At 57.4% G+C, this 23992-nt stretch overlaps 1 protein-coding gene across 2 annotated transcripts in view; it reads right to left on the reverse strand.

The window, feature by feature from the left end:
* FMOD (fibromodulin) overlaps nucleotides 1–23992 on the reverse strand; it is a 39813-nt gene that overhangs the window by 6367 nt on the left and 9454 nt on the right. The window contains exons 1-2 of one of the 2 annotated variants that reach the window (XM_080367755.1): nucleotides 3344–23992; nucleotides 1–1011 (exon numbers count right to left, since the gene is read on the reverse strand). The exon at nucleotides 3344–23992 is cut by the window's right edge and continues 9454 nt beyond it. In XM_080367755.1, coding sequence (XP_080223881.1) covers nucleotides 1–991 — 991 coding nt within the window. In that variant the 5' untranslated portion in view covers nucleotides 992–1011; nucleotides 3344–23992. The other variant, XM_080367754.1, reaches the window with a different exon arrangement.

Here is a 23992-nt window from a genome sequence, read left to right on the forward strand (position 1 = left end):
CGTTGATTTGGTTCCCTTGAAGGTAGAGGTTCTCGAGGTTGGTGCTGACCCGGGGGATCTTCTGGAGCCTGTTGTAAGAGAGGTCCAGCTCGAGGATGCTGCTGCTGTTGAAAGTGTTGGTAGAGAGACCTTGATTCGTTAGGCTGTTGTGGGACATCCGTACATAGAGCAGCTTGGGAGAGACCTTGAAATAGTCATCAGGGATGGTGTTGATGTAGTTGTACTCTAGGTAGAGCTGTTCCAAAGCCATTGGGAGCCCATCGGGGACTTTCCTGAGGTGGTTGTAGCTCAGATCAGCAAGGATCAAGGACTTGAGTCCTTTGAGGGATGCTCCCATCTCAAAAATGTAGTTGTGGCTGAGGTACAAGGCTGTGAGGTTCTCCAGACCCTCCAGAGCGTTGGAGGGGACCCTGGAGATCTGGTTGTAAGACAAGTGGAGCTCTCTCAGGGACCGGGGCAAGGGGCTGGGCATCTTGGTTAGGTTGTTGTTGTTCATGTACAACCTCTCCAGGTTTTTGAGTTTGGCAAAGACCCTCTTGCCCATCTTCTCACTGTTGATCTGGTTGTTGTGCAGCGCGAGCCATTCCAGCTCCGTGGCGTTGTCGAAAGCTCCCTCTTGGATGGCGGTGATCTGGTTGTTCTGGAAGTAGACGTATTTCATGCGGGAAGGCACGAAGGGCAGGTACCTCAGGTTACGGGTGTCACAGTACATGGCTGATGAGAAGTTAGGGGGGCAATCACACTCCTGGGGACACTGCCAGGAAAGGGCTTGCTGAGGTTCAGGGCCGGGCTCTGCCTCTGTGTCTGGGGCTGGGAGGTAAGAGTACACGTAAGGGGTGTTGTCATCCTCGTAGTAGGGCATGTAGTTGTAGGAGGACATACGGGACTGCCGTATGTAGTATTGTAACCAAGCCATGTCTTCTTCTTCATTGTACTGGCCCAGCGAGGCTCCGCAGAGCCCAGCGATGATCAGGACGGTGGCCCAACGCATGGTGCCGATGCTGGAGGGACCTGGGTGGGGGAGAAATGGGGAGGAAACCATCAGCAGAGTCAGGCCTGATGGAAGAGCTGGAGGCAGGCGAGCTGCACCCCGTGGCCTGGGCACCTGGCGGGCGTGGATGTGGCAGCAGCCCTGCGTGGGGTTGGTGGCACTTGGCAGCAGAGCTGGAGAACCAGGGGACCTGGGTGAATCCTACCCGAAAAATTGTGGCTGAACACATGTCCCCTGCCTGCAGGTAGCTGATCAGTCCCCTTTCCACCTCAGGCCTGCTAGAAACCTCCATCCCAGCGGATATCTGCTTGCAAAATCTTTACTTATGGGTATTTCTCTTACAACTGTGTAGAGGATGGAGATATGGGATGCATGGTCTGAATTTGTGTCAGGGCACGCAGCTCTGCTCCAGGGTGCCTGGGATGTGCCTGCGCCGGCCCTGCACAGAGGGAAGAGAAGGGACACGGACATCTCTGGCCAAGCAGGGAGCCATGGCTGTGGGAACAGGTTGATGGAGCTCAAGGCATGTTTCAATGGAGCTATATTTATGCTACACTCGCTGGCTACATGATACGCTGTGGGTTTCATCCAGCTCTCCCTTCCCCCACAGAAACGCAGGATGCTCGTGCTGCTTAGGACTGATGTAAATCCTGGTAAACACATTCTGGCTTATTTTTTTAAATGAAATCACTTTCAAGCTTCGATTTCCCTGAGCTCAGCTCCGACGTGAAAAGGGGCAACATCCACTGGCCCCTCGAGGCCAGTGTGACCAGGGAGAGAGGGAGCCGTCACCTGGTGCTTGGACCCTGCTTATGACATCCAGCCTGCCGAGGGCTGACAGCCAGGAGGAGAGCAGGGCTGAGGGCTCGGAGCAAGGCAGGCCTGTCCCCGAGCCCCTTGGCTTGACGTGGACTTCACCGCTGCCCCATGCCATGCCCAGGGCAGCGTGCCGGCACACCGCGGCGCTGGCACTGGAGGACTCCAGCTCGGGCAGTTCATCCTGACGCCTCATCTCGGGGCAAAATGAGCACACGGAGCAGCTTGAAATGCCTCCAGGAAATACACGGGCTGTTCGGAGGGGGAGAGGAGTCGCTCCTGCCTGCTGGCTCCTGTACGCGTGTCTGGGAGCGCGGAGCTGCTGGCGCATCCCTGCCAGCTCCGCGCCGGCAGCCGTGCTGCGGGTGATGCTCGGGCATGGGCCACTGTCCCTCCTCACCGTGCCAGGGGGTGGCCGTGGGGTGTCCCAATGGAACCCCACCACGTCCCCACCCCACAGCGAGGAGGGGATGTCTCGCCTGGCAGACAAAGAGGGCACAGTCTGCTCCCAGCCGGCGGCCGCCCTGCCACCGAGGCAAACTGGCAGGCTGCTCGTGCTTGGAAGAAAAGAGGGATTGAGGTGGCGGCGGGCAGGCATGGCTCCCTGGCTTTCTCCTGCTCTCCTTCCTTCCCCCTCCGTGCGCTCGAGTGGCCGAGGGCAGATCAGATGTGGTCCTCCGGGATGCTGTGTGCAATGGGGGAGCTTGGCAGTCACAGAGGAGTTTCTTCTCCTCCTCCATTCTGCTCCAGGGCTCTCTGCCTGCTGAAATACCAGAGCCGCCCTGCTCTGCGCAGAGGCTTCTCCACCCGTGCAGGGCTGCTTGGCAGCCCCCTCCCAGGGGGCCCCTCTCTGCAGGGCAGGACCGACCCGTGGGGTCCCTCCACTTTTCCTAGTGGTCCCCTTCAACGTACTGGTAACCCCGGAGTCTGTCCTCAGGAGACACCGCTGCCCACCGCTTCTTTTGAAGGTTGCTTGTCCCCTCCCCGGTGGGCTTCAGCCCTGATTTTGGGGTGGGATCTGAGCTGAGCGTGCCGGCCACGAGATCCGTGTCATCTCCTGGTACCCATGCTCCCGTGCCAGAGGCTGCTGGGATAGTGGGGCCAGCCCCTCACTCCAGGAGGGAGCAGGTTTTGGAGAAAGGGACTTCTCCAAAGGGGATGGTCTGTGGCCATCCATGGGCTTGGCCCGTTGCTGCTGTGCCAGGCATGAAACCGGCTTCCCTGCATCCCGTCAGACGGGACGGGCAGAGCTGGGATGGGCAGGGAGGCAGCACTGCCTGCACCTGGGTGTCGATGGTTGTAGGTGTCCAGCTCCCAGCCCAGGGGGCAAGGAGCTGCCAGAGGGGCGAGAGCTGTGGGTCGCAGGAGAGGGCTTCCCCACCGCCGTGGCTTGGGAGCGCTGGCTTTCAAGCTGTGCCACCCGTGTCGCTGGCATGTGCTTTGCGTGGCAGCCGCCCGCCCGCCGAGGCAGGGGTATGGAAATCAGGCTTAAAAAAAAAAAAAAAAAAATCATAATAAATATAGAGACGGACTTACCAAGCTAAAAGCCTCCTTTCCAAAGCCTCGCTGCTCTTCTCTGGGATCTCCCGTGCGTCAAGCAGCATGTGAGTGTGTCTCCCAATTTGCAAAGGCTGGTGCCCGCCCCAGATCCCAGATCAAATATTGTGCTTGCAGGTCACGGGCTCGGCAGGTTTTTTGGGGAGTGACCTCCCAGCAGCAGCCAGTTTGCAGGAGAGACTGAAGAGACCCTAATGCTGCCTGGCGTTATAAATAACCTGCTTTTTCTTTCCTCCCTCTCTCTCTCTGTCTCTCTCTCTCTCTCTCTCTCCCGTCTTTTCTCATAGGAGTGTTGGCACTTTTCAGGCTCTTTCTGTTTAACGAGTTAGTGGAATCAGGGATGTTGTTTTTAAAAGGGGTGTTGTTAGGTCTCCTGTGTTTCTCATCAGGAAGCGATGAGGAGGCCTCCGGCCAGATTAAAAAATATCTAATTTTGAGGCGCTGAGGATGTGATTTTTAGGGAGAAGCAAGAAATTATCTTTTAACTTTTGCAATACTAGGAGAAGAGACATTAGTGCTTGCTCCAACTACAGCCTGGGCTTCTTCCCCAGGAAGCCTCAGTTTATGCAGTCCTGCTATTAAATATTTAGGATAAACATTTCCATGAACGATAAGGCTTCAGCATCCAAGGTAAATACATTGCCTACCAAAGGGCCACTGTGACAGCAGGAATTTGTCTTCAGCTTGGCAGGAGAGAGAGATGCCAAGCTGGCATTTCTGCAGGCTGTGCCCACCCGCCTGGGATGAGGGGTGTCCCCATACCCCACGGGTGGGTGCGAGGGGATGGGGCAGGGGTGCGTGTGGTGAGGGTGACCGTGCTTGTGCAGAGACACGAGAGCTCGCAGCTCTCCCTGTCACAAGGCTCATCGCCTCCCGGTGCCAGCCTTGCCCTGGGGGGCCCTGCAAAGCAAAGGAGCGGTGGGTGCTGTCACGGCCCCCCTGGTCCCCATCCTGGCTTTCTCTGCATTTTAACTTTGGAGACAGCTCTTCCAGGGCTGTCGAAGCATTTCCTCCCGCAAGGAAAGGAGGAGCCCTGACCGCCCATCAGCATCCCCATGCCCGGCTCCAGCAACACGCCCAGGTCCTCCTAGGAGCCTGGAATTACTTAGTGAAGCTCAGCAGGTGCCAGACTCCCTCCAGGCTCTCTTTCTCCTTGCTTTTCATTGAAATTTCCCAGCCAAAACATCCTCTTCCCCTGGGGAGCCTTGCAAAGATCCTTATCGCTCTGCTCCGAAGGTCCTGTTTGTAAGGAGGAGGAATGTGCGGGGCGGTTGGTGGCCGGGGTTGCGAGGGACACGCTGTACAGTGGGGACTTTGCCAGAAAGGCGGTTTAGTTGGGAAGGAAGAGTGTGCCTGGAAAGCACAGCGCGTTGCACCACAGCACGGGGCCGGGATCTGCAAGGAGAGGATTCAGAGAAAGCCTTGCCTTCGAGTGGGAAAAGAGGACGGGGGGGTGGGTAGTGCTGTCCAAAAGGAGGTAAAACCCTGGTAAAGTGGGGTGGGGGTCTCCCATGTGGCTGGTAGCATCTTTTCTTCCCCATCGAGCATTGCCACGGCAGCTTGCAGTGGCGCGGGGCGGCTGGAGAAGGGCTCTCACCTCAGGCAGGGAGGTGGTTCGAGGCTCTGAGCTGATGCTGAGAATGACCCTGCTTGGAGGGATCTGTTCCCACTGCCAGGGAGCTCCGTTCCAGGGGAAAATGGTGGGGAGGGTAGTGGCAGCCAGTAACATCTGCTGCTCGGCGCTTGGATGGTGTCAACCAACGTCACATCTCTGGCAGCTCGAGGTGTCCTGGTGGCCAGCAGCTCGGAGGCTTTCACAGGGCTTGGATGTTTCTCTGGAAAAGCAAATTGTCCCCAGCTAGGTTAGATAAGGAGTGTGGCCTCTCCATCCTCTGGAAATTAAAAATATTCATGACCCAGGACATGGTCCCTTTGGGGGAGGCTGTCCCCCAGTGCCTGCTGGGGTCAGGCCCTGCTGGGGGTGCCGGGGTTGGGGGTCCCCCAGGAGATGCTGAGGACCCCTCCCCACATGAGCTGGCTCCCGTGGCGTCAATCCCCATGGCCACATCCCCCTTTCCCAGCCTAAACCAGAAAATAACAACGTGCTTAAGCTCAGTTCGCGTGTTGCCCACAGCCACCGGGACTTTCTGTTTAATCTCATCCTGGGATGAGCTGGTTCGGACTATCTCAGGGAAGTGAAACTTTACTGTCTAAAGAACCGCATATGTCTCTTTTTCTCCATCCAACCCCGAAATCCCATGCTCCACGTGTCTGGCACCTCCCAAGCTGCAAGTGGGGCTCTCTGGTGTGGTCCATGTGCCTGGTGTGTTGCTAAGACCTCAGTGCAAACCAGCTCCTCTCTCTCTCCCAAGTGACTTCCATTAAACTTTTTCACTGTCTCCTCCTATAAACACCTCTTCCCTATTGCTGACGGTTCAGAGAAAGCCCTGAACTGGTGACAGGAGCTGGGAACATGCTGTCCTGTTTGCTCGAAGCCAATTGTCCCTATCGCTGCATAATCTCATCCGGAGCAGTTATTCCAGTGGTCACAGTCTGCGTCTCATCAGGGCCAGACAGATGCCTGTATTGGTTTGCTTTGGTTTTCTAAATCAAACTGATGTGAACAGTGTCTATTTTGGTTGGGTTTGTTCCAGTTGTTTTGATCAAATACTCTCGAGCTTTGTATTTGAAACCACTGAATCTGGCCCGAGTTTGCCTTTAATTTGCAAATCCTGCGCTTGGAGCCGGGAGTGTTGTCTTCTCCGGGGATGGACACGGGTTTATCAGGATGCTTTTGGCAGGGGGACCAAACGCTGCACAGCATAACGAAGAAACAAAACTCTCTGATGCTCCTGCTAAGGCTAAAGCTCGTTCTGCCTGGATGAAGGGAGAACTATTAAACCTACCGTGGGCATCCAAAACCAGTGGCTGTCATAAGCGTGGCTACTTCTAGAGCAGCTTCCCTTTTTACTCATGGAAATGTTATTTCTGCCTCTTCTACATTTCCAAGAAGTTTCAGCTCTGCTGGAGCTGTTGGCTGCTCTGTCCTCCCACTCATGCTATTTTCTTTAATTTCCATGGCCCTCCCTGTCCTGGGAGGGGGTTACCAGCCCCGCTGGGCTCAGGGTGCTTGAAGACAGGGCTGCTTGTGTAGCAACCTCACCATGCCCTGCCCTGGCTGCCTGGAAAGTCCTTCAGGTCCCCTCCTAGACCTTGGCTTTAAAGGCAGATCCCTGAAGGGTGAAGGTCCCAGCTGCTCTTTTAAGGGACTCCAGTGACAAGAGTCCAAGTAGGAGCCAAGGAGACCTTGTCCCTTGGCAGCTCCAGCCTTGCTCAGGCAGGGGTGTGTGTGGAAATGTGTGGGGCAGAGCCTGCGTGGTGGAGTGACCCATGAAGCCGTGATCCAGAGCCCCTTCTTTGCATCAGGCCTCCTGACAAGGCTCAGACTACAAACACCTGAGCAGAAAGGCTCTGGAGCCAGTGCCCGGAGGTCCGCGGCTCCCAGGTTTGCACCGTCTTTCTGGATGTTTGCGACCTAAATCTCCTCTTCCTCACTAGCCCTGGCTCCTTCCAGCCTTTGTGAAACGCAGAGAAACTCCTCGTGTGGGCACTGGCAGCGAGGGCCCTTCTCCAGGTGCCTCTGCATGGCTCCATCCCGCTGTGCCGTGCCCAGAGCCCTCTCCTTCCTCTGGCTGCACCCCAAAGTGGGAGTGCTGGTGTCTGCAGGGTGCCTGGGGCTCTCCTCGGCTTGCAGGAGCAGCTCTGTGACTTTCAGAGCCGTTATTATCTTGGATGCCCCCACCAGGGCTGTGCTGCTCCTTTTCAAAGGGCTCTGCCGAGAACAAACTCCCCTAGAAGCCCCCACCTGATTTCTGAGGGTGGCTGCAAGACGAGCAGGCAGGCAGGTGGGGTCCTTAGGGGGTGCAGGCAGCAGGGTAGGGGGGAACAGGGGTGATGGGCTCAGCTGGGTGGGGGGAAGGTGCTCAACATCTGGCAAACATCTGCACAGAGCGGCTGGAGCCCCCCCCCCCCCCCCGAATACACAAAGGTCAGTGCGGAAGGGCAGGGTGAACCCTCCCTCCACCTCCCTTCTCGCCCCGGCCTCCCTTTTCCCTTTTTTCTTTTTTAGCGATACATTCTTCAGCCCAAACAACATTCTTGAATCGAGATTTGAGGCAATCCGGAGGGAGTTGGTCACTTGGAGACGGCGGGACTGCTGAGCGAGCCCCGGGGGCTCTGCTGGAACCCCTGAGTGGGGCGCAGGCTGTTGGGGCGATGCTCACGCCGCGGCTCCCGTGTGTCAGCGCCGTCCGATGCTCCCGGGGCTCCCGGGGTCACCCAATTTCCACGGGAGGTGCTTCAACGCTTGCTTTGCCTGCAGCCAGCTGCAAGGGCTCAGCCCAGGCTCTCCCTGGCGAGAAAGGGGATGACAGGCAGCCCTCGGCTGGGAATCCTCGCCCGCCGCCCGTTCCCCTCCTCTTCCTCCCGTGGGATACCCAGCGTCGTGAAATCGGTGGCCGGCTGCAGCCCCCCTCGCTCGCATCCCATGCCCCAGCCCCAGCTGCTCCGTGCCATGGGGCTCCAAAAAAATCCCTGCACCAAAAATAAGGGGGTTGCCAGTTGCCGGCCCCCATCCATGCCCCCTCGCTGCTGCTCTGTCCCCTGTCCTGGGCACACTACGTGTACCCAGTGCCACCCCCAAGTGCCACCTGCCTTTGCACTGGGCAGAGCAGCCCTGCAGCCCCCGTCCTCGCTTGTCCATCCCATCGTGGTCCGGCAGTGGCTTCCAGGTCTCCTGGGGAGGTGGCGGTGGGGGACAGAGGAGGAAAGCAGACCCCAAACTGCCCCTTACCCACCCCAACTGCTGGCTTGGCACGGCTGCCGGCACTGGGAAATACTGGTTTGGCTGGGGAAGCCTTTGCCCCATCCCACTGTAATTACAGGCTGCCTTTGGGGCTCTGGAGTCTCATGTAATAGCTCCCCGGTCTCTCAGGGCCTGCGGGTTATTATGGGGTGGACTCAAGCATCCCACACCCAGGAATGTCCCTGCAGCCTATTCCACAGCTCCCAGTCCCACAGACGTGGCTCTGGATACCCAGTGTCTCAGTGTGTGTGCTCTCATCACCCTCCCTGCAAGCTCAAGATGCTGGATTTCTGAAATCTCCATCCACGGGCTCCAGTGCCTCCCCCCTCGCAGCGTGGCTGGTACCCTGGGCTGTGCTGGGAGAAGATGTCTCAGCACAAAGAGGGTCAGAGCTTATTACAACCACTGTAAAATGTGTTTAAAAAGGTTAAGTGCTTAATTTGGAACAGAGCTGGAAACTATGAAGCGTTTCCTCATCCCGTCGCTCCCTCGCCTGTCCCTGGATGTGTGCTTTACACTGCTAACATCTCCACGGCTAACGGAGGCTGGTTACAAGCCCGCAGTGAAATACATTTGAGAGCCTCTGGGTTTTGCAGGGGAGCCAGGAGACCAGTTCACGCAAAATTAGCCAAGTGCAAATCCACTCGGGAGGCCAGCGAGGGAGCTGCCAGCTGCAAAGATCACCAAGTCCCATCAGGTGTCACAGGCTCTTCTGCTGCTGTGATTTATTGACTGTGCCCAGGCTTTTGACGCAGATGTTTGCCCACGGCTGCGTGGGCATCATTCAGTTCTGCTTGTGGCTATCACGTGGTGTCGGGACCAAACCCGGCAGGATTCTGACATCTTCCCAGCCCCATCTGTGGGACTGCTGTACCCTGATCTGCATCAGCCTGGCACAGGACCTGCCCCTGCCCCCCAGGGTGATGGATGTCCAAACCCAGAGCCCCTGTGCTCACCACCACGGGACGGAGAAGCTCCATTGGGACGTGGCAGCAGCTCTCTGCACCTTGCTGGATCTTAGGAGGGGACAGGGGCATGGGAAGCCCCAGGACATTTGCTGGTGGTGATTGCTCTGTGCTTTGTGGCTGAGCAAGGTGTCCCGTCGGGACCAAGCTGCCTCTCCCCTTCTGTCCCCACCATGGCATCAAGGTAGCTCTGAAGGCTGCCAGGCACTGGCTGCAGCTGTCCAAGGAGCAAAAGGCGAAAAATGCAGCGATTCCTTGCTCAGAGCCTTCAATTCACATTTTCAAAGGCCCTTTGAACGCTTGGCTCCTCTCCGAAGCTTCCCAGCTCTCCTGAACAAACAGCAGGAGGGAACAGGTTCATTCCAGCCCATTGACTGAGGCTCCTGGATGGGGAAAATCTCATGTCATGTTTCCTACAAGCAGGGAGCTTTAGAGCCCTCTTGCAGAGCGCTGAGCCCAAGGGTCCCATCTCTGCCTGTCCCCAAACCTGTCCCCAACCCGTTCCCCAGCCCCAAGCCTCTCCTCTGCAGCTTGGAGGGTTCCTCCCCCAAGGCGTGCTTGGTACCCAAACCTCTCCGCAAACAGATTTGCAGACACACTGGGAGCCAAATATAAACCTGTGTAGAGATTAATAAATTATAACCAGCAGTCTGAGCTGCACCAGGCAGCGAACAGGGAGGGGATCCTGGCACACAGAATCAAGCTGCTGGGGGTCCCTCCTGGCTCAGCAGGGACCATCGGAGCGGAGCAGGGTGAATATCCCCGTCCCAGGGTGCCTTTAAAACCACACGTCTATCATCACTATTAAATGATGCTGATGCTCTTAAAATACACAGCCTCCCAAATCTACTCCCGTTAGTGAAATGCAGCCAGTCCTGGGGTGGGGGTGGCAGAGCTGGTGGGCAGGGGGGGAAGGCAGGGCCTGATCCTGTCCCTCTGTGCCCTCTGCAGCCAGGTGCATCCTCACAGCCCTGTGATGAGCCCCCCAGCCTGGCCATCCCATGGCACGCTCAGCCCTTCCCCAGTGCCTCGTGGGTCCCTCCAGATTCCCAGGTACCCCCAGCTCTGGGAAGGTCATGGCACTGAGCTCCCTGTCCAAATGGTGCGCGGGCTGTTTTTCTCTCTAAAGCATCTGAAATATGAAAAAAAAAAAAAAAGAAGAAAAAAAAAAGAAAGAAAAAAAAGAAAAGCGAAACATCAGCTGCCTGGGAAACCCATTAGCGTTCCTGCCTGCTCCTGCCACCTGGCTTCCTGCGCTAGCAAACAAATCAAGTTGTCCTGCTGCTCAAAGCCTCTTTGCCCTGGCATCGCTTCTCCCAGAGCAGAGCTGCGCCCTGCCAGGGGTCACTGCAGCGAGCCCCTGCCCTCCCCTGCCCTGGCTCCCATCACCGCGCTCCGAGCCTTCTGCCGAGCTGCAAACACTCCTCCAGATTAAGGGCAGGCATGGCTTTCTTTTTTATAAAAGAAAAAAAAAGCAAAAAAGCAAAAAAAAAGCTTTGGAGATAAACAGGAGCAAGAAGCAGGGCGTGGGCGTTCACTGCTTTCACTTGCTGTTCAGCTGAATTGAGTTGTTTGGGGGAAACTTGGGGTCCTGGCAGCACCTTTGCAATTTATGGAAATAAAAAGAGCATTTAGAAGGAGGTGGTGTTGGAGGGAGAGGACCATCCCCTTGGGTTTGGGGTGGCAATGCCTCTCTCTCCATGCCCTGGGTGCTGGGGCACATCCCTGGTCACCTCTGCCCCAGAGGGTGGGCGCTGGGATGTGGATAATCTGGGCATGGTGCTACGGCCCCATGGAGTGGGACAGGCAGGGGCCAAGGTGGCGAGGGGCTGCCAGGGGTCCGTGGGCAGATGCGGCAGAGTTGGGGGTGGGCTGGGTGCTGCAGAGCTCATGCGGGTGCTGTCAGCCCGTGAGCAATAATTAGCAATGATCAAAGCGGCTTCTTCCCGACAGCCCTGAATACGGATGCTTGGAAATCTCGGCGAGCGTTCTGGCTGCTGGCAGGGAGAAAACAACACCCGCTCCTGTCTGTGGGCAAGTGCCTGGTGCAGGCAGGTATCTGCTGGGGCTGAGCTGCCCCCAGCACCCCCAGAAGCAGTGGGGTGACTTCTGGGGGGCTGGGGGTGAGTGTTGCCATGGGCAGAGCTGTGCGCGGGCCACCGGTGTGCAGGGCATGGGGGAGCTCTGCGTCCAGCCTGGCAGACACCAGGTCTCCATCGCTGCATCTCTGCAAGTCGAGAAGAGAGAGTGAAGGCAGACAAGGGAGTCTGGCAGCTCCTCGGGGACAGGAGCAGGCTGAGAAGTGTGATGGTGCAGCTGCTGAGCCACCCCAGCCTGAGATTCGACCCCTCCTGCACCCAGCTGGGGCTGTCCCCACAGCTGGGGCACCCGTGTCCCTGCCGCAGGCTCTCACCCGGGTTATCCCAGCGGGATGTGTCACTGCCCGGAGCTGGCACGAACCCCCTGTGCTCATGTCAGGGGCTGGCAGACCTCTGCTCCCGTGCCCTGCTGCGTTCCCCTCCTCGGAGGTGCCGGCAGCGGGAGGGCTGGATGAGATGTGCCCCGGCCGCGCTACATGTGGTTTGATAAATTCTTGCTTTGTTTTCCTTCGTTTTTCCGCTGGCCGTCTCTGAGGACAGTGTGTGAGGGCTGATCGCAGCAGGGACGGCTGCCAGCTGCCTCCACTCCATCGTCCCCAGCGGAGGCACCAGTGGCTTCTCCTCCTGCCCTCGGGGCGCCTGTTTGCCCTGGGAAAAGCTGGTTACTGGACCCAGCACCTCTCCCCTGCGGAGGCTCCGGGTGTGTGCGAGATGCCCCCATGCTCAGCTCTGCAGAAACAAGCAGGAACCCGTGGCAAATGCCTGTCCAGTGCTCCTGGCCTCCTCCCAGCCTCAGCCCACCGAGCAGAGGCATCTGGAAAAGCCCCGTCCCCCCCCAAACTGGTTCCAGCAATTTCCCTGCTCGCCTCTGACCCTCTCCACTCCTTAGGGCTTAGGGCTTGCACCTTGGCTGCGTCCCTACCTGCACGGCCCCCCGAGCCCCCGGGGTGTTTTTCTCCCCCCTTTTTTCCTCTTCATCCTTCCCTTTGCCATTGCACAATGGAGCACATTGTGTCTGGGAGCCCCGGGACCTCTCCCTGGCTCTGGGGCTCGGTTTTGTCTCTGCCTTCAAAGACAGAAGGAAACTGCTGCTGAGCTGAGCCCGACAGCTGGCCCCAGCTGCTGCCGGACTGTGCAGGGGGTGCAGGGAAAGGGGGCAGCTGGTGCCTTCAGCAGCGATGGGAAGGGCTGAGCCTGAGCCACGGACCCAGTTTTGGGGGTGTCTCTGCACTCCCACCGTCTGCCCCCTTTGCTGTTTGCAGGCACCCATCCTCTCGGCCATGACATGCAAGCACATCGTGTGAGCACCGCACCGTGTCAGGGACACAGGACAGCACCGGGGGCATGAAAACGCTGGAGATGTTCTTGGTTCCTGTATTTCCCTGGGAAGAGCCAGGCTGGTCACAGCTCAGCCCCAAACACCGCGTTTGCTGCCCTCCTCAAGAGAGGTGAGGAGAAGAAACAGGGTGCCTGAAGCTAAATACGGGGCTGAGGGGTAGGTGGCCTATTAGTCCCCAAGAGTAATCCCAGGGGAAACAGCTCCTGCTATAAGGATTTCCTTCCTTTCTGGTTGTTTTTTTTTTTTTTTTTTTTTGGAGATGGCTCCTGCCTCTGCTCTCCCTGCCGCCAGCCAGCTCCCTCCCGGCCCGCACCGCGCTGGAGGGAGGGGTTGGCTGCCTGTGGCTTTTTCTCCCTTTTCCCTGCAAGACCGAGATGCTGATGTGTAAGCTCTGGGTCTCTTTGGCTCCCCAGGTCCTCCATGGCTGAAGCAGCAGCTGCGGGGAGGAGACAGCCGGGCAGCCACCCCTATAGATGCTGCTATACTCCTCCAGGTTCCTGCATATACATTTCCACTGCTGTCTGCCTGCGCTGGAGTGGGAACGTGCTTCCGTGGGGATTAATGGGCTGTGAGGAACAGGGCAGCTCTCACCGTGCCGTCGCGGTCCCAGCCCGAGCCCCATGCCGGCAGTGCTCCAGCAGCTTCTCTGAAACATCCCGGCTCAAAGCAATTTTACAACAAGCCTTCACTTCCAGGGAGTCTGACCTTTTCATTAATAAATCAGCTGTGTTATTGAACGTATGAATAATGCATGATCACACCCAGCCCTGCGCTAAGTTCTGTGTGTAAAATTTAATTAATCCTCTCATGGAACGCCCCTGAGGGTTGGTGATGAATGGTTCTGCACAGTTTGGGCTGCCAGCGGTACCCGGTGTTGGCTCTGGGGCATCCCAGTCCCAGCAACTGGCATCCTGGTCACCTCGAGGGGGTTTCCCTCCAGCAGTTTTTTTGGACGCTTCTTTCTCTGGGTGTTTTAAAGGAGAAAATTCCCCTTCACTGTGGAGGTGCTGGAGGAAACTCCGGCAGCATCCTCTCACCAAGCATTTCCTTGGGGAAATAACATCGGCTTTTTCTTTCCCCGACCTTTTCCTGCTGTGGCTGTTAATAATGTGAAATCCTAAGTAAATGTCTCCATTCAGGTGTGTTTAACAGCAAACCATGAGCAAACACTGTCACTGCTGGTGCAACCTCCAGGAGCCCCCCCCCAGGTATTTAAATGGGACTCAGCCCCAAAGATGGCCTTGATCCCAGCGGGGTCCTTCCCTGAGCTGCCGCACGGGAGGGGTGGGAACGTGTTTATTTGGTTTTAAACTCAACAAAAGCTTTGACCCCATGTATGGTGCCAGGGGCAGTGTTAGTCTGACTCCAGGGGGGGTCGTGCTGTTTGCTCCCAGGCTTTGCTGCTGCCCGCCCCCCCCCAGCTCCCCTCACTTCCCTGTTTAACCTCGCAAGCGCTGGGGGTATGGAGGGGGCTTCTGCAGCAGCTGCCACAGCTCTGCCCCCCCGAGCCAATGGGCTGGGGGTCCTGCAGGGAGAACCGCAGCAGCCTGGGGTTGATTAGCAAGGAGCGCAACGAGGTCTGGTAGTGATTACACACACCCTTCGCCAGGAAGCAGCTGCAGCCTCACGTGGCGGGTGCATGGGGGGGGCCCTCCCGCCCCCTCCAGCAGACCCCCAGCTCAGCATCCCGCCCAGCACTCTGCAGCCCAAGCAGGACAGCACCCACTGCCCCACAGCACGGGGCTACCGGGGGCCACGGGGGTGGGAGGGCTTGGGTGGGCAGTGCATGCGTGGCCGGAGATGGAGGGTTGCATGCGGGGGGATCCCGGCTCCTGGGGGCTGCAGGGGCACCCCACGGCTCTGCCAGGGTGCTGAGCGGTGATGGAGATGGGAACCAGCTGCCATGCTCTCCCTCTAGCGGACACGACCCCGGGGGGGGGGGTGTGGTGGGGACCCCCACTCGTCTTCCCACTCCTGGTGCTCCCCGGGAGGGGATGTACCGTGGGCTTTTCAGCAGATTGGCAGAGGCGCCAGGGATGCTCCCACCGCCCCTGCTCCCGGCTGACTTTGGTGCGGCTGTGAACGGATGGAGCGCTTGGTGCGCAGCCATCGCTGCGGGAGAAGGGGTGCGGGTGTCGTGGGGGAGAGGACGGGATCACGCAGGAGCTCCGGGCTGGGTTTTGGAGCTGTAAGCTGGCACCGGTCCCACTGACCCAGGGAAAGCTCTGCCTGCTCCCACCAGCAGAGGAGCTGGCCCCTGGGTCGCTGCCTCTCCCCCGCGTTTCAGTAAATGTGCTGAAAAATAAACACGTTTCCATATAGCTCCGCATGCACAAATGTTACCCTTGGCTGCACGCGCAGGGCTGGCCACCCTGGGACTGAAGGGGCTTTTGTTGGGGAAAAGACTGCAAGAGTCATTTGAAAACTCCTTCCAGGTTTCTCTTCCTGCCTCCTTCTCCCAACCTTTCCCTGGCTGGCAAAGATGAACCTGGGGGATTTACAGCTGTGCCCCACGGCTGCAGCCCGCATGGCTCAAGGGAGCATCCACGTATCAGGAGGCCAAGCCCCTGCGCTGCGAACTCCTTCCCAGCTTTTCTCCCCGCTCCCTGCAGGCTACACATGCCCTGGGCTCCCTCCTCTCTCCCTCCCAGCCCTCCCAATTAGATGTTTCCGAGTGAGGTTGTCTTGAAGTGTCTGCAGCTTCAGAAATCCCCAGCAGGTTGCCTCTGAGCAGTGGTTTCAAAGGCTTTAACCACTCTCTGATACGGGCTCCGTGCTGCTGCCGGGAGCTGCTGGAGCTCTGGGGTGGCTGCAAGCAGCCAGAGGGACCCAGGCATGGGGACAGCACAGCCCAAGGCACCGTTGTCCCCAGGTTTTTAAGAAATGCCAGGTCAGGGCCACCAAATTTCCCAGCCCTTCATGCATGGCTCGAGCCCTGGGTGCGGCTCTCTGCAGACAACCAGGACAAGGCTGGAGCCAGCTCCGTATGGAAACATCACTTGTTTGCATCCGTAGCTACGGCTATTTTCATCAACAGCCAACAGCAACGTAAGGAGGAGTTTTGATTTCATACGTCAGGATGGTGTCTGATGGAAAGAAACCGGGCAGTAGCTGGGCGGGTGTGTGAGCAACGCCGGAGCGATGGGGAACGCTCAGCCTTGAATTCGGCAGCTCTGACCCGGCGCGTGTGGCTGGTGGTTTGCTTGGCCACCGGCTGCCTGCTCGGAGAGGAGCTGTAAATGCAGGCTGTAAAGCTGCTGCTCAGGATGGTCCATCTTGGGCCCCCGGGACAATTCCCAGCTGCTGAGCAGAGGATGGTGCCAGCCCCAGCTGTGGCTTGGCGGATGCTCCAAGGAGCCACCAGGCTGGGATGTCCTGCTGCCCGTGCTGGCCGAGGTGGGACAGTTCTGGCGCAGGTCCGAGGGACGTGGGGCAGCGTGATGCTGTCAGGATGAGGCCCCGGGCTCCCAGGCAGAGGAGGACAGATGCTCCCCAGCGCCACCTCCAGATGTGCATTTCATTCCTATTTAATCCGATATTTACTGTGAGACTGTAAAGCTGTGAACTGCTCTTGGCGATGGTTCCAGGGCTATTCCCCAGCCTCTTCCCTTGCACTGCCACCATCTCCCACCACCAAGCCCTTCCCTTGCTGTTTAATTGCCTCACTTAATCAATGCAAATGAGTTACGAGCCATGAGTGGTCTCTGATCCCGGCGCAAATCCCTGTAAAACATGCAGCTGGAAAAACTCTTTCCCAACCTTTGGCTGGTTTTCCTTGTGCGTTTGCTGAAGCACATGCTGCCCACCTCTGGGAGGCAGGCTGTACCTGCTGGGGGGGCTCTCCGTCTGTCCGCAGGGTGCTGGGGCAATCCCACCCATGACAGGGTGGCTGGCTGAGCTCTCCTGGGAGCGTTGGAGCGCATGACTCAGGGCACTGGGTGCCCCCATCAGCTGGAAAATCATCAGGGCTTTTCCTTCTGTGCAAGCCTCACGGCAGTGCGGCTCTGCCCTCACCTGCCTCCCACCGATGTCCTTAGCTTCCAGCCTGCCCAGAGCCACGGGTGCTGCACGGTCCATTCCCTGCACTCCTTGCTGGGCACACCTTTCATAACTATTTCCGTGTATTGTTTCTGTCGTGCACACTGCCCCTGCTCATGTTTGGTGGGTTGGCCAGGCTTGAACACCCCCAACTTTCACTGCTGAGCTGTATCAATGTGAATTTCCTGCACGAAACCTACTGAATCCTGGTGGCACGTTTGCAAGGGTCAACCCTTCAGGGCTTTATTGAACGGTTCATTGTTGCAAATGTCAGGGATGTTGCTTGTGAAGCATCAATGATTTCCCTGGAGGACAACAGCTGGATCTATTGATATGGCCATCCATCTACCCATCCATCTATCCACGCATCCCTGCACCCAACTATCCACCCATCCACCCATCCATCTACCCACCCATCCATGGACCCAACCATCCATCCATCCATCTACCCACCCTTCCATGGACCCAACCATCCATCCATCCATCCACCCACCCACCCATCCATCCATCCACCCAGAGCCCCCCCAAGCAACCCCTGCTACCCTGCGTGTGCAGGAGGAGGGCACAGGGGCAGGGCAGGAGGTGGCTCCACATGGAGATGATGGAGATCTGCAGGATGCGCTGGTTGGATGCACTCATCACCCACCGGGATGGGTGAGGGGAGCGAGGGGCTGGGGGTGCAAGCGTGGTGTGGCTGTGGCCATGCTGTGCACACCAGTGCAGCCGCTGGGGTTGCTGGCAGGGGCCGTGCTGCTGGCGAGACGCAGCTGGATGGCTCCGCTTTTTTCCAGGCCTGTGTCTCAGTTTCTCTTTATTTTATGTGTTTTTATTTCCTATTAAAAGCACGTTGTCTCATTTCCTCCGTGAAAAACAAGGCTCTTTCAGCAAGATGAATTCCTCCAGCTCCAGCAAAGCTCCGGTTTGCGCTCAAAAATAAACAGGCTGTGCAGGATGCAGCCACCTTCTCCCCTCTCCTCCCGCTGCCCCCCGGCCCCCGCTGCCCCCCGGCCCCCGCCGCTGGGGTCGGCTCAGGGTAGAGATTCTGAATTCCCTCCCCGGGGGCTGAGGGACAGCGTCTGCTGCAGACACCCACCGGGCCAGCTCCGTTTGCTGCCCTGTGCCTCCCCTTCCCTCCCAGGAACCTTCCTTGTTTCGGGCAAGGTTTGGAGGTGGCTCAAAAAGGAGGAACTAGCGACGCTTTTCCAGGCTTCCCTGTCCCCTTGCCATGTTGGGAAGATGCTGGGGGTGGCAGGAAAGGGCCTGGAGCTCTCAGTCCCCCCGCATCTGCAGCCTCCATCCTCAGAGGCTACGGGAGCAGCTACCAGAGCATCTGCCTCAGCTGGAAGCAGCGGCGCAGATGCCTTCGAGATGAAAACACTTCCTCTGCCGCTCCACCTCCACCTGACATTTGGGAAAGCAGAGCCGCAGCTCTCTGGAGCTTTCCGGCTCTCTTAATCGGAGCCATTACACCATTACACACGCTGCTCATCATGACGAATGGCGTGAAGCAGTGGCGTGGGGCAGCGCTGGCTCCGGGAGAGAGCCTGGAGCGGAGCTGGAGCCATCCCAGGCTGTTGTCCGGGGAACTGGCTGTTTATCCCGGACCAGACCTGGGTGGGTTGTCTGCAGCCCAGGATATGTGACTGGCCTGCTGGGAACCAGCTCCATGGGTGCACTGAGTTGGTGGGTCCTCAGCACCCGTTGCCAATGGCTCTGATGGGTACCATGGGATGTGTCACCCACGGGAGAGGTCTCTGGGCGAGGGGTGAAAGCTTTGTGCAGTTGATCTGTTGCAACACACCAGGCTTTGGAGGGGCAGAGCTGAGCTGCCTGGCGCTGGATCCCAGCCCAGCCTCCTTCCCTGAGCCCGAATTCCCCAGGGGGATGCCTCCATGGGGGCAGCCGTGCCCATCGTGCTGGTCCTTCATGGGCTGCAGCTCAGCTCCAGCAGAGACCCCCGAGGGCTGTGAATTTTCACCGTTTTGGGGGTCATTGTTTTTTAGTCATGCTGCAATTTAGCACCCACCCTTGCAAACAGAAGGCAGTCCTTCCAGACGATGCTGTTGCAGCAAGAAGATGTTGGGGGTGGGGGGGGTGGGTGATGTGCCTCAGGGCAGGCCCCCTGCCCTCCAGAGCTGCCTGTGCTTTGCTCTGGCTCAGCTCCAGCCTGTCCCTCCGCAGAAAACATGATCTTGGGCATGGCCAGAGGATGGCAACTTCTGGGAAGGCTCCTGACAGCTGATTTTACAGTGCTGGCAGCTTGGCTCAGCCTTCTGTCCGCTTCTGCTTCAATCAGAATAAATGCGCAATTTTAAAGTATCAGAGCCGAACTCCCCAGGCAGAAAGAAACAGAAAGACGTTTATTTTCCAGCCCTGAGCTCTGTATTTATTATGAAATGTTGGTGCTTGTCGGGGTGGAAGGCCTGGCAGGGCTCTGCGGCCGCAGCTCGCCAGCCACGGTGCACACCGGGACAGGGCAGATGCCTCCAGCCAGATCCTGCCCGGCTCCTCCAGGAGAGGCTGCAGTCTGAGACGGCCACTGCAGGGACTGTCCCTTGAGCAGGCAAAAAAGAAATGGAAGAAACGAGATGAGGCTGAGGCGTGTTGCTTTGACAGCTTCCCAACGTTTCCTTTGGAGGCTGAGGGCCGTGGGAACAAACCCTCCCTGGGGATGGGGGTTCCCATCACCTGGCGCGATGCTGGGAGAGGGGAAGGGGGCGAGGGAGGGTAGCAGGGGGCTGGGAAAAGGGATGTGAGCTGCTGACACATCAGGCTGCGGTCTGACACATCAAAGGAAAGGCACAGTGATACCTGGAGCTGGTATTGCCTGCGAACACCTGACCTCCGAGCGATTTCTCGGGTCTTCCCAGGTGCGGGATGAGAAGCAGCTGTAATTACTGAGTGCAAGTGATTGCATTAGCCTGGGAGTTATCAAATGCCCTGAGCTGCTAGCAGTAGCTCAGTTACTTCTGGATGGAGGAATGAAAGTCTGCACCTTCAGCCAGTAATTCCAGCTGGTTTTCAAGCCTGGGGAAACTACGGAGGTGCTGGGGAATGAACCGGTGAAGGTCACGCTTCCACACCACAGTGGCCGCTGGGAGCCACGGGGTGGCTTGGGCCCATGGTGGACTGCATCAGGTGGGCTTTGGTGTCTTGCACAGAGGTTTTGAGCTGTGCCAGGCAGATGTTTGGGATTCATGGGCTTGAATTTGCTGTGGAAATGTTTGTGTCTTCATCTGAGGGTTTTCAGGGCTCTGCGAGTCAGAGAAGATTGAAAGTGCAGGTCTGGTGGTGGTCTGTGGGGACCGGCTGTGTTTACTGGGCTTTGGGAGCACTCTGGATGAGGGAGGAAATAACACATGCACAAAATCCTCTAAGGATGCAGAACTGGGAGGATTTGCAAATACCAGAGAGGACAGAGAGGTTAGAAAAATCTGCAGGAAACACAAAGGTCCAATTTGGAAAATGCAAAGCAAATCCATCTGGAGGGGACGGGGCAATGGCAGCAGCATGTCATGGATGCTGTGAGCTCTTCAGGGCAGCAGAGCTGGGAAAAGCATCCAGAAGGCGCCTGCTCAAGTGTCCCTCCTTTTTTTAGGAAGGGGCTCAGAGGGGCTTTGTTAGGTTTAATCCCTGCTAGTCAGGCTGTCCAAACAGCTCAGCTCCCGCCTGAGCCAAGCTTCTGGCAATGCCTGTGGCTTAGCAAGCGCTGAGCTCTCGGTAAGACCAGTGAGCGGTGGCTGGCAGGAGCCCCTCGAGCTGACCCAGGTCTCTGGCCACAGCCTTGTGCTCTTGTATCTGCTTTATCCCACGGGCGCCGGCTGGGATTGCAATCCCCGGGTCGAACGTGCTCCCTTCAGCTGTGGTGTGCCATCCCTGGGCTCCCAGCCCAGCCCTGGGACCACAGAGGCACCTCGCTGGTGCCTCGGGTGTGATTGCTGCCTGTCCATCACTGTCCCCCTGCTAAACTGCTGGAACTGGCCCACAGTGCCGCAGTACGAGGGGCAGGGACTCTGGGTGATAGTCGTGCAGTGAAATGATACGGCAAAATAACTGGCTCTTGGCGGTGGGGATAGCAGGGGGGACCTGCTCTTGCACTGACACCCTGGGCAAAAGCCCAAATACCTGGGTGTGCGGGACATGCTCCTGTGGTTTATGATGTATCACCCTTTCCACTGCCCTACGCATCCCACGGGGCTCAGCACTCCTCCTCCCCGATCCCTCATGTGCTGCAGAGTCCCCGGTTCATGTGCAGAACCTCCTGACCCTGCTGTTGCTTGGTGAGGTGCTGGTGGTGGGGATGGTGAAATGATGTGCCTGGACCATCTCCATCCCATTAAGCAGCTCCGAGGGAAGCGGAGCGGTCCGAGCATCACCTGGGGTGGTGGGACTGGGGAACTGCACACTAAACGATGTGCCTGGACCATCTCCATCCCATTAAGCAGCTCCCAGGGAAGCGGAACGGTCCGAGCATCACCTGGGGTGGTGGGACTGGGGAACTGTACACTAAACGATGTGCCTGGACCGTCTCCATCCCATTAAGCAGCTCCCAGGGAAGCGGAACGGTCCGAGCATCAGCCGGGGCGGTGGGACCAGGGAAGCCATACACAGGGTGGATGCTGTGAGAGGATTAAAGGCAGATTTATTGGACCTTAATAGCTCTACCATACATTCCTTCTCCAAATGCTGTTTGAGAGCAGTGAAACCCCGGTGTTCCCAGAGCTCCCTTGCTTATTAAACAACCTAATGAAGTGATTTGATTAAACGCAGGGAAGTCTTTCTGGCTGCCCTGGTGCTCTGTAGCAACCTGGGTTTATTGAAACTGTTACTGGAGAGATGAGGCGCTTTAAGATGCGCCTTGTTAACTATAGCTCGGTTCTGATTTTTGCAGTGGTTAATTGCTGTGGTGGGTGGTTGTCACTTGGCTCGTAGGAGTGTGGGAGAGCCCCAGGCGTGTGACTCTGTGCCCAGCCAAGGCGATGGGCTTGAAACCAGAGGTGCAAAAGTCTGTGCCTCTCAGCCTGGGGGCGGCTTGTAGCTCGGGGGTTAAGTGACACTGTGGAAAATAAGCTCCAGAGCTGGTGGCAGGGTTTCTCCTATAGAAATGCTGCCATGCGGGCCTGAGCTGCAACCACAGAGCGATGGATATCCCGGGAGGAGCGAGGGAGATGAAAGGAGCAGAGGCTCTGGCACTGACCGCAGCTCTGCCTTCGATGGGAATGGGCAGGGGCTGCCAGGGGCTCCTCTAATATCCATAATTAATAGTAAAAAGAGCTGGTGAGATGAAAAGGGAGAAAGAGGAGAGTCCGGGCTGTGGAGGGAGAGTGGGAAGGAGCAGCGTGAGTAACAGACGTAAAAAGAGAGGAGGCAATGTGACCTCTGCAGATACACAAATTACTCAGCTCCTTCTGGCTGCATCAAAGATTTTCTGACTCACCAGCCTGGGGATTTAACCCCTGGATGTCGGGCTGTGCTGGCAGACCGCTGGTGGAATGCAGGGAGGTGGCTGCTCCGGCTTCTCGCCTGTGCAGGGGCATGGCAAGGGGCTGCCAGGTGGCCCCCATCCTCTTCGAGGTGAGGAAGGCTCCAGGTGCCACCCCAGCTTTACAGGGCACGTGGTGGGTTTGCACGGGGACCCCAGGACTGGAGAGGTGGAGGGGCAAGGGATGAGGTCCATCCCTCCCAGCCACTGCAGCGCCGGCTCCCAAATTCTGCAAACGTGCCTCGCTTGCCCCTTCACCTGCCTCCCCAGAGCCCTGGGAGCTACCTGGAGTTGGGTGGCCCCAGGGGGTCACCCAGAGGCTGTGCAGGGGGTCTGCCTTCCCAGATCCTCCCTGCAAAGCTCCAGGAACCCCCTTGTTTTATCCCAGCCCCAGTTTTGCCTTCCACATCGCCAGGCCTTCTGGAGATGGAGGGCTTGTGTGCAGCCTCTGGAGAGCCCCCGTCCTCCCCTGCTCCTCTTCCTTGAAGGGGTTAAACCTTCACAGGCTCGGGTTTGTCCTCTTGTACCAGTCTGGGGGAATAATTGGAACCAGGCTGCTGCTGTGCAGAGCTACTTGGTTGGAGAGCGGCTGAACTGCCTCCCCCCTCACTTAACCTGGCCTGAAAAGATGGGGCAGAGCCTGAGATGCTGATGGGCACAGGCTCTGATGCCCCCAGTTCCCAGAGTGGGAAGGGCAGGGCTGGAGGGACACCAGCATCAGGAACTTTCTGCTCCATCTCACCCCAAATCACCTGGAAAAACGGGAAAGGGAAGAGGGGAAGGATATTCTAGCGAAGGGGGGAAACTGCTGCAGGAGGCAATGTGAAGGCTGTGCCTGTGGAGCTGTGCCAGGGAATGGCTGGAAAGGGCTGGGAGCAACTGGGGAGAGCTGGGGCGATAAAGGATGGAGTTGCCTAGGTGGAAAGTACGGGAGGAGCTTGATTTATTTGCTGTTCCCTTTCATCTCCTTTGCTTCCAATTTTCATCATGGTTTGTGAAGAGTTTATCTTGAAACTTGTGCAATGGCTGGACCGGCTCCACGCCGAAACAGATTCGGAGCAAAACCATCACCAGCAAAACAAACCTGGAGCCTGACCTGAGCTGTGATTGATAATCCTGACTGTATCGGAGCATCTGGAGTTTGTTTAAACCAGGCTGGGATTTTTACCAAGACAACTTTCATTGATGAGATGCCTTTCCTGGTGCCTTGCCTTTTCCATTTCTGAGCCTTGGTTGATCTCTCTTTAAAAAGAGAGTAGCGAGTGGAGCTGGACAGGGCCAGGGGTTTCAGTTTCACTGGAAAGGCCCCATATTCTGCTTTTTTTTCCACTCCAAAATAATATAAAAACAAAAATAAGACATTTCCAGTAAAACAGAACTGTTGGAAAAATCTCCCTTGCAGTTGAAGGAAACATTACTTTTTTTTTTTTTTTTTCGGTACAATCAAAATATTTCACTCCTATTTTTACCTTCAGTAAAGTCCTTAATGGGAAATTGAGACTGTTTATAGGGATGTGATTTTACCTGCTCTTGATAGTTTTTGCAGTGCTGGGCTCCTCGGGGTGATGCGCGCTGGGTGCTGCGGGAGCTTGGGGGGCTTGGCCAACCTCTGTCCCCCTGAAGCTGCTGCCCCGTTTCAAGGCAAAGGCACTTTTCTTCCCACTTTTCCCCTTTGTTACTGGGGTGCTGCCGGCTCGTGCCCCCGAAATGGGAGCAGTGAGTCCCAGACCTTGAAGGCAACGCTCCTGGTGCTGCCCATTCTCCTACATGGGAGATGTTGAACCCCCCCTCTAGGCTGAAGTTAGGTGCCCACCTCCCCCTGCAAATGGCTGCACAGATTT

The sequence above is a fragment of the Falco punctatus genome, assembly GCF_963210335.1.
Source record: "Falco punctatus genome assembly, chromosome: 17".
In the NCBI taxonomy this organism is placed as follows: Eukaryota; Metazoa; Chordata; class Aves; order Falconiformes; family Falconidae; genus Falco; species Falco punctatus.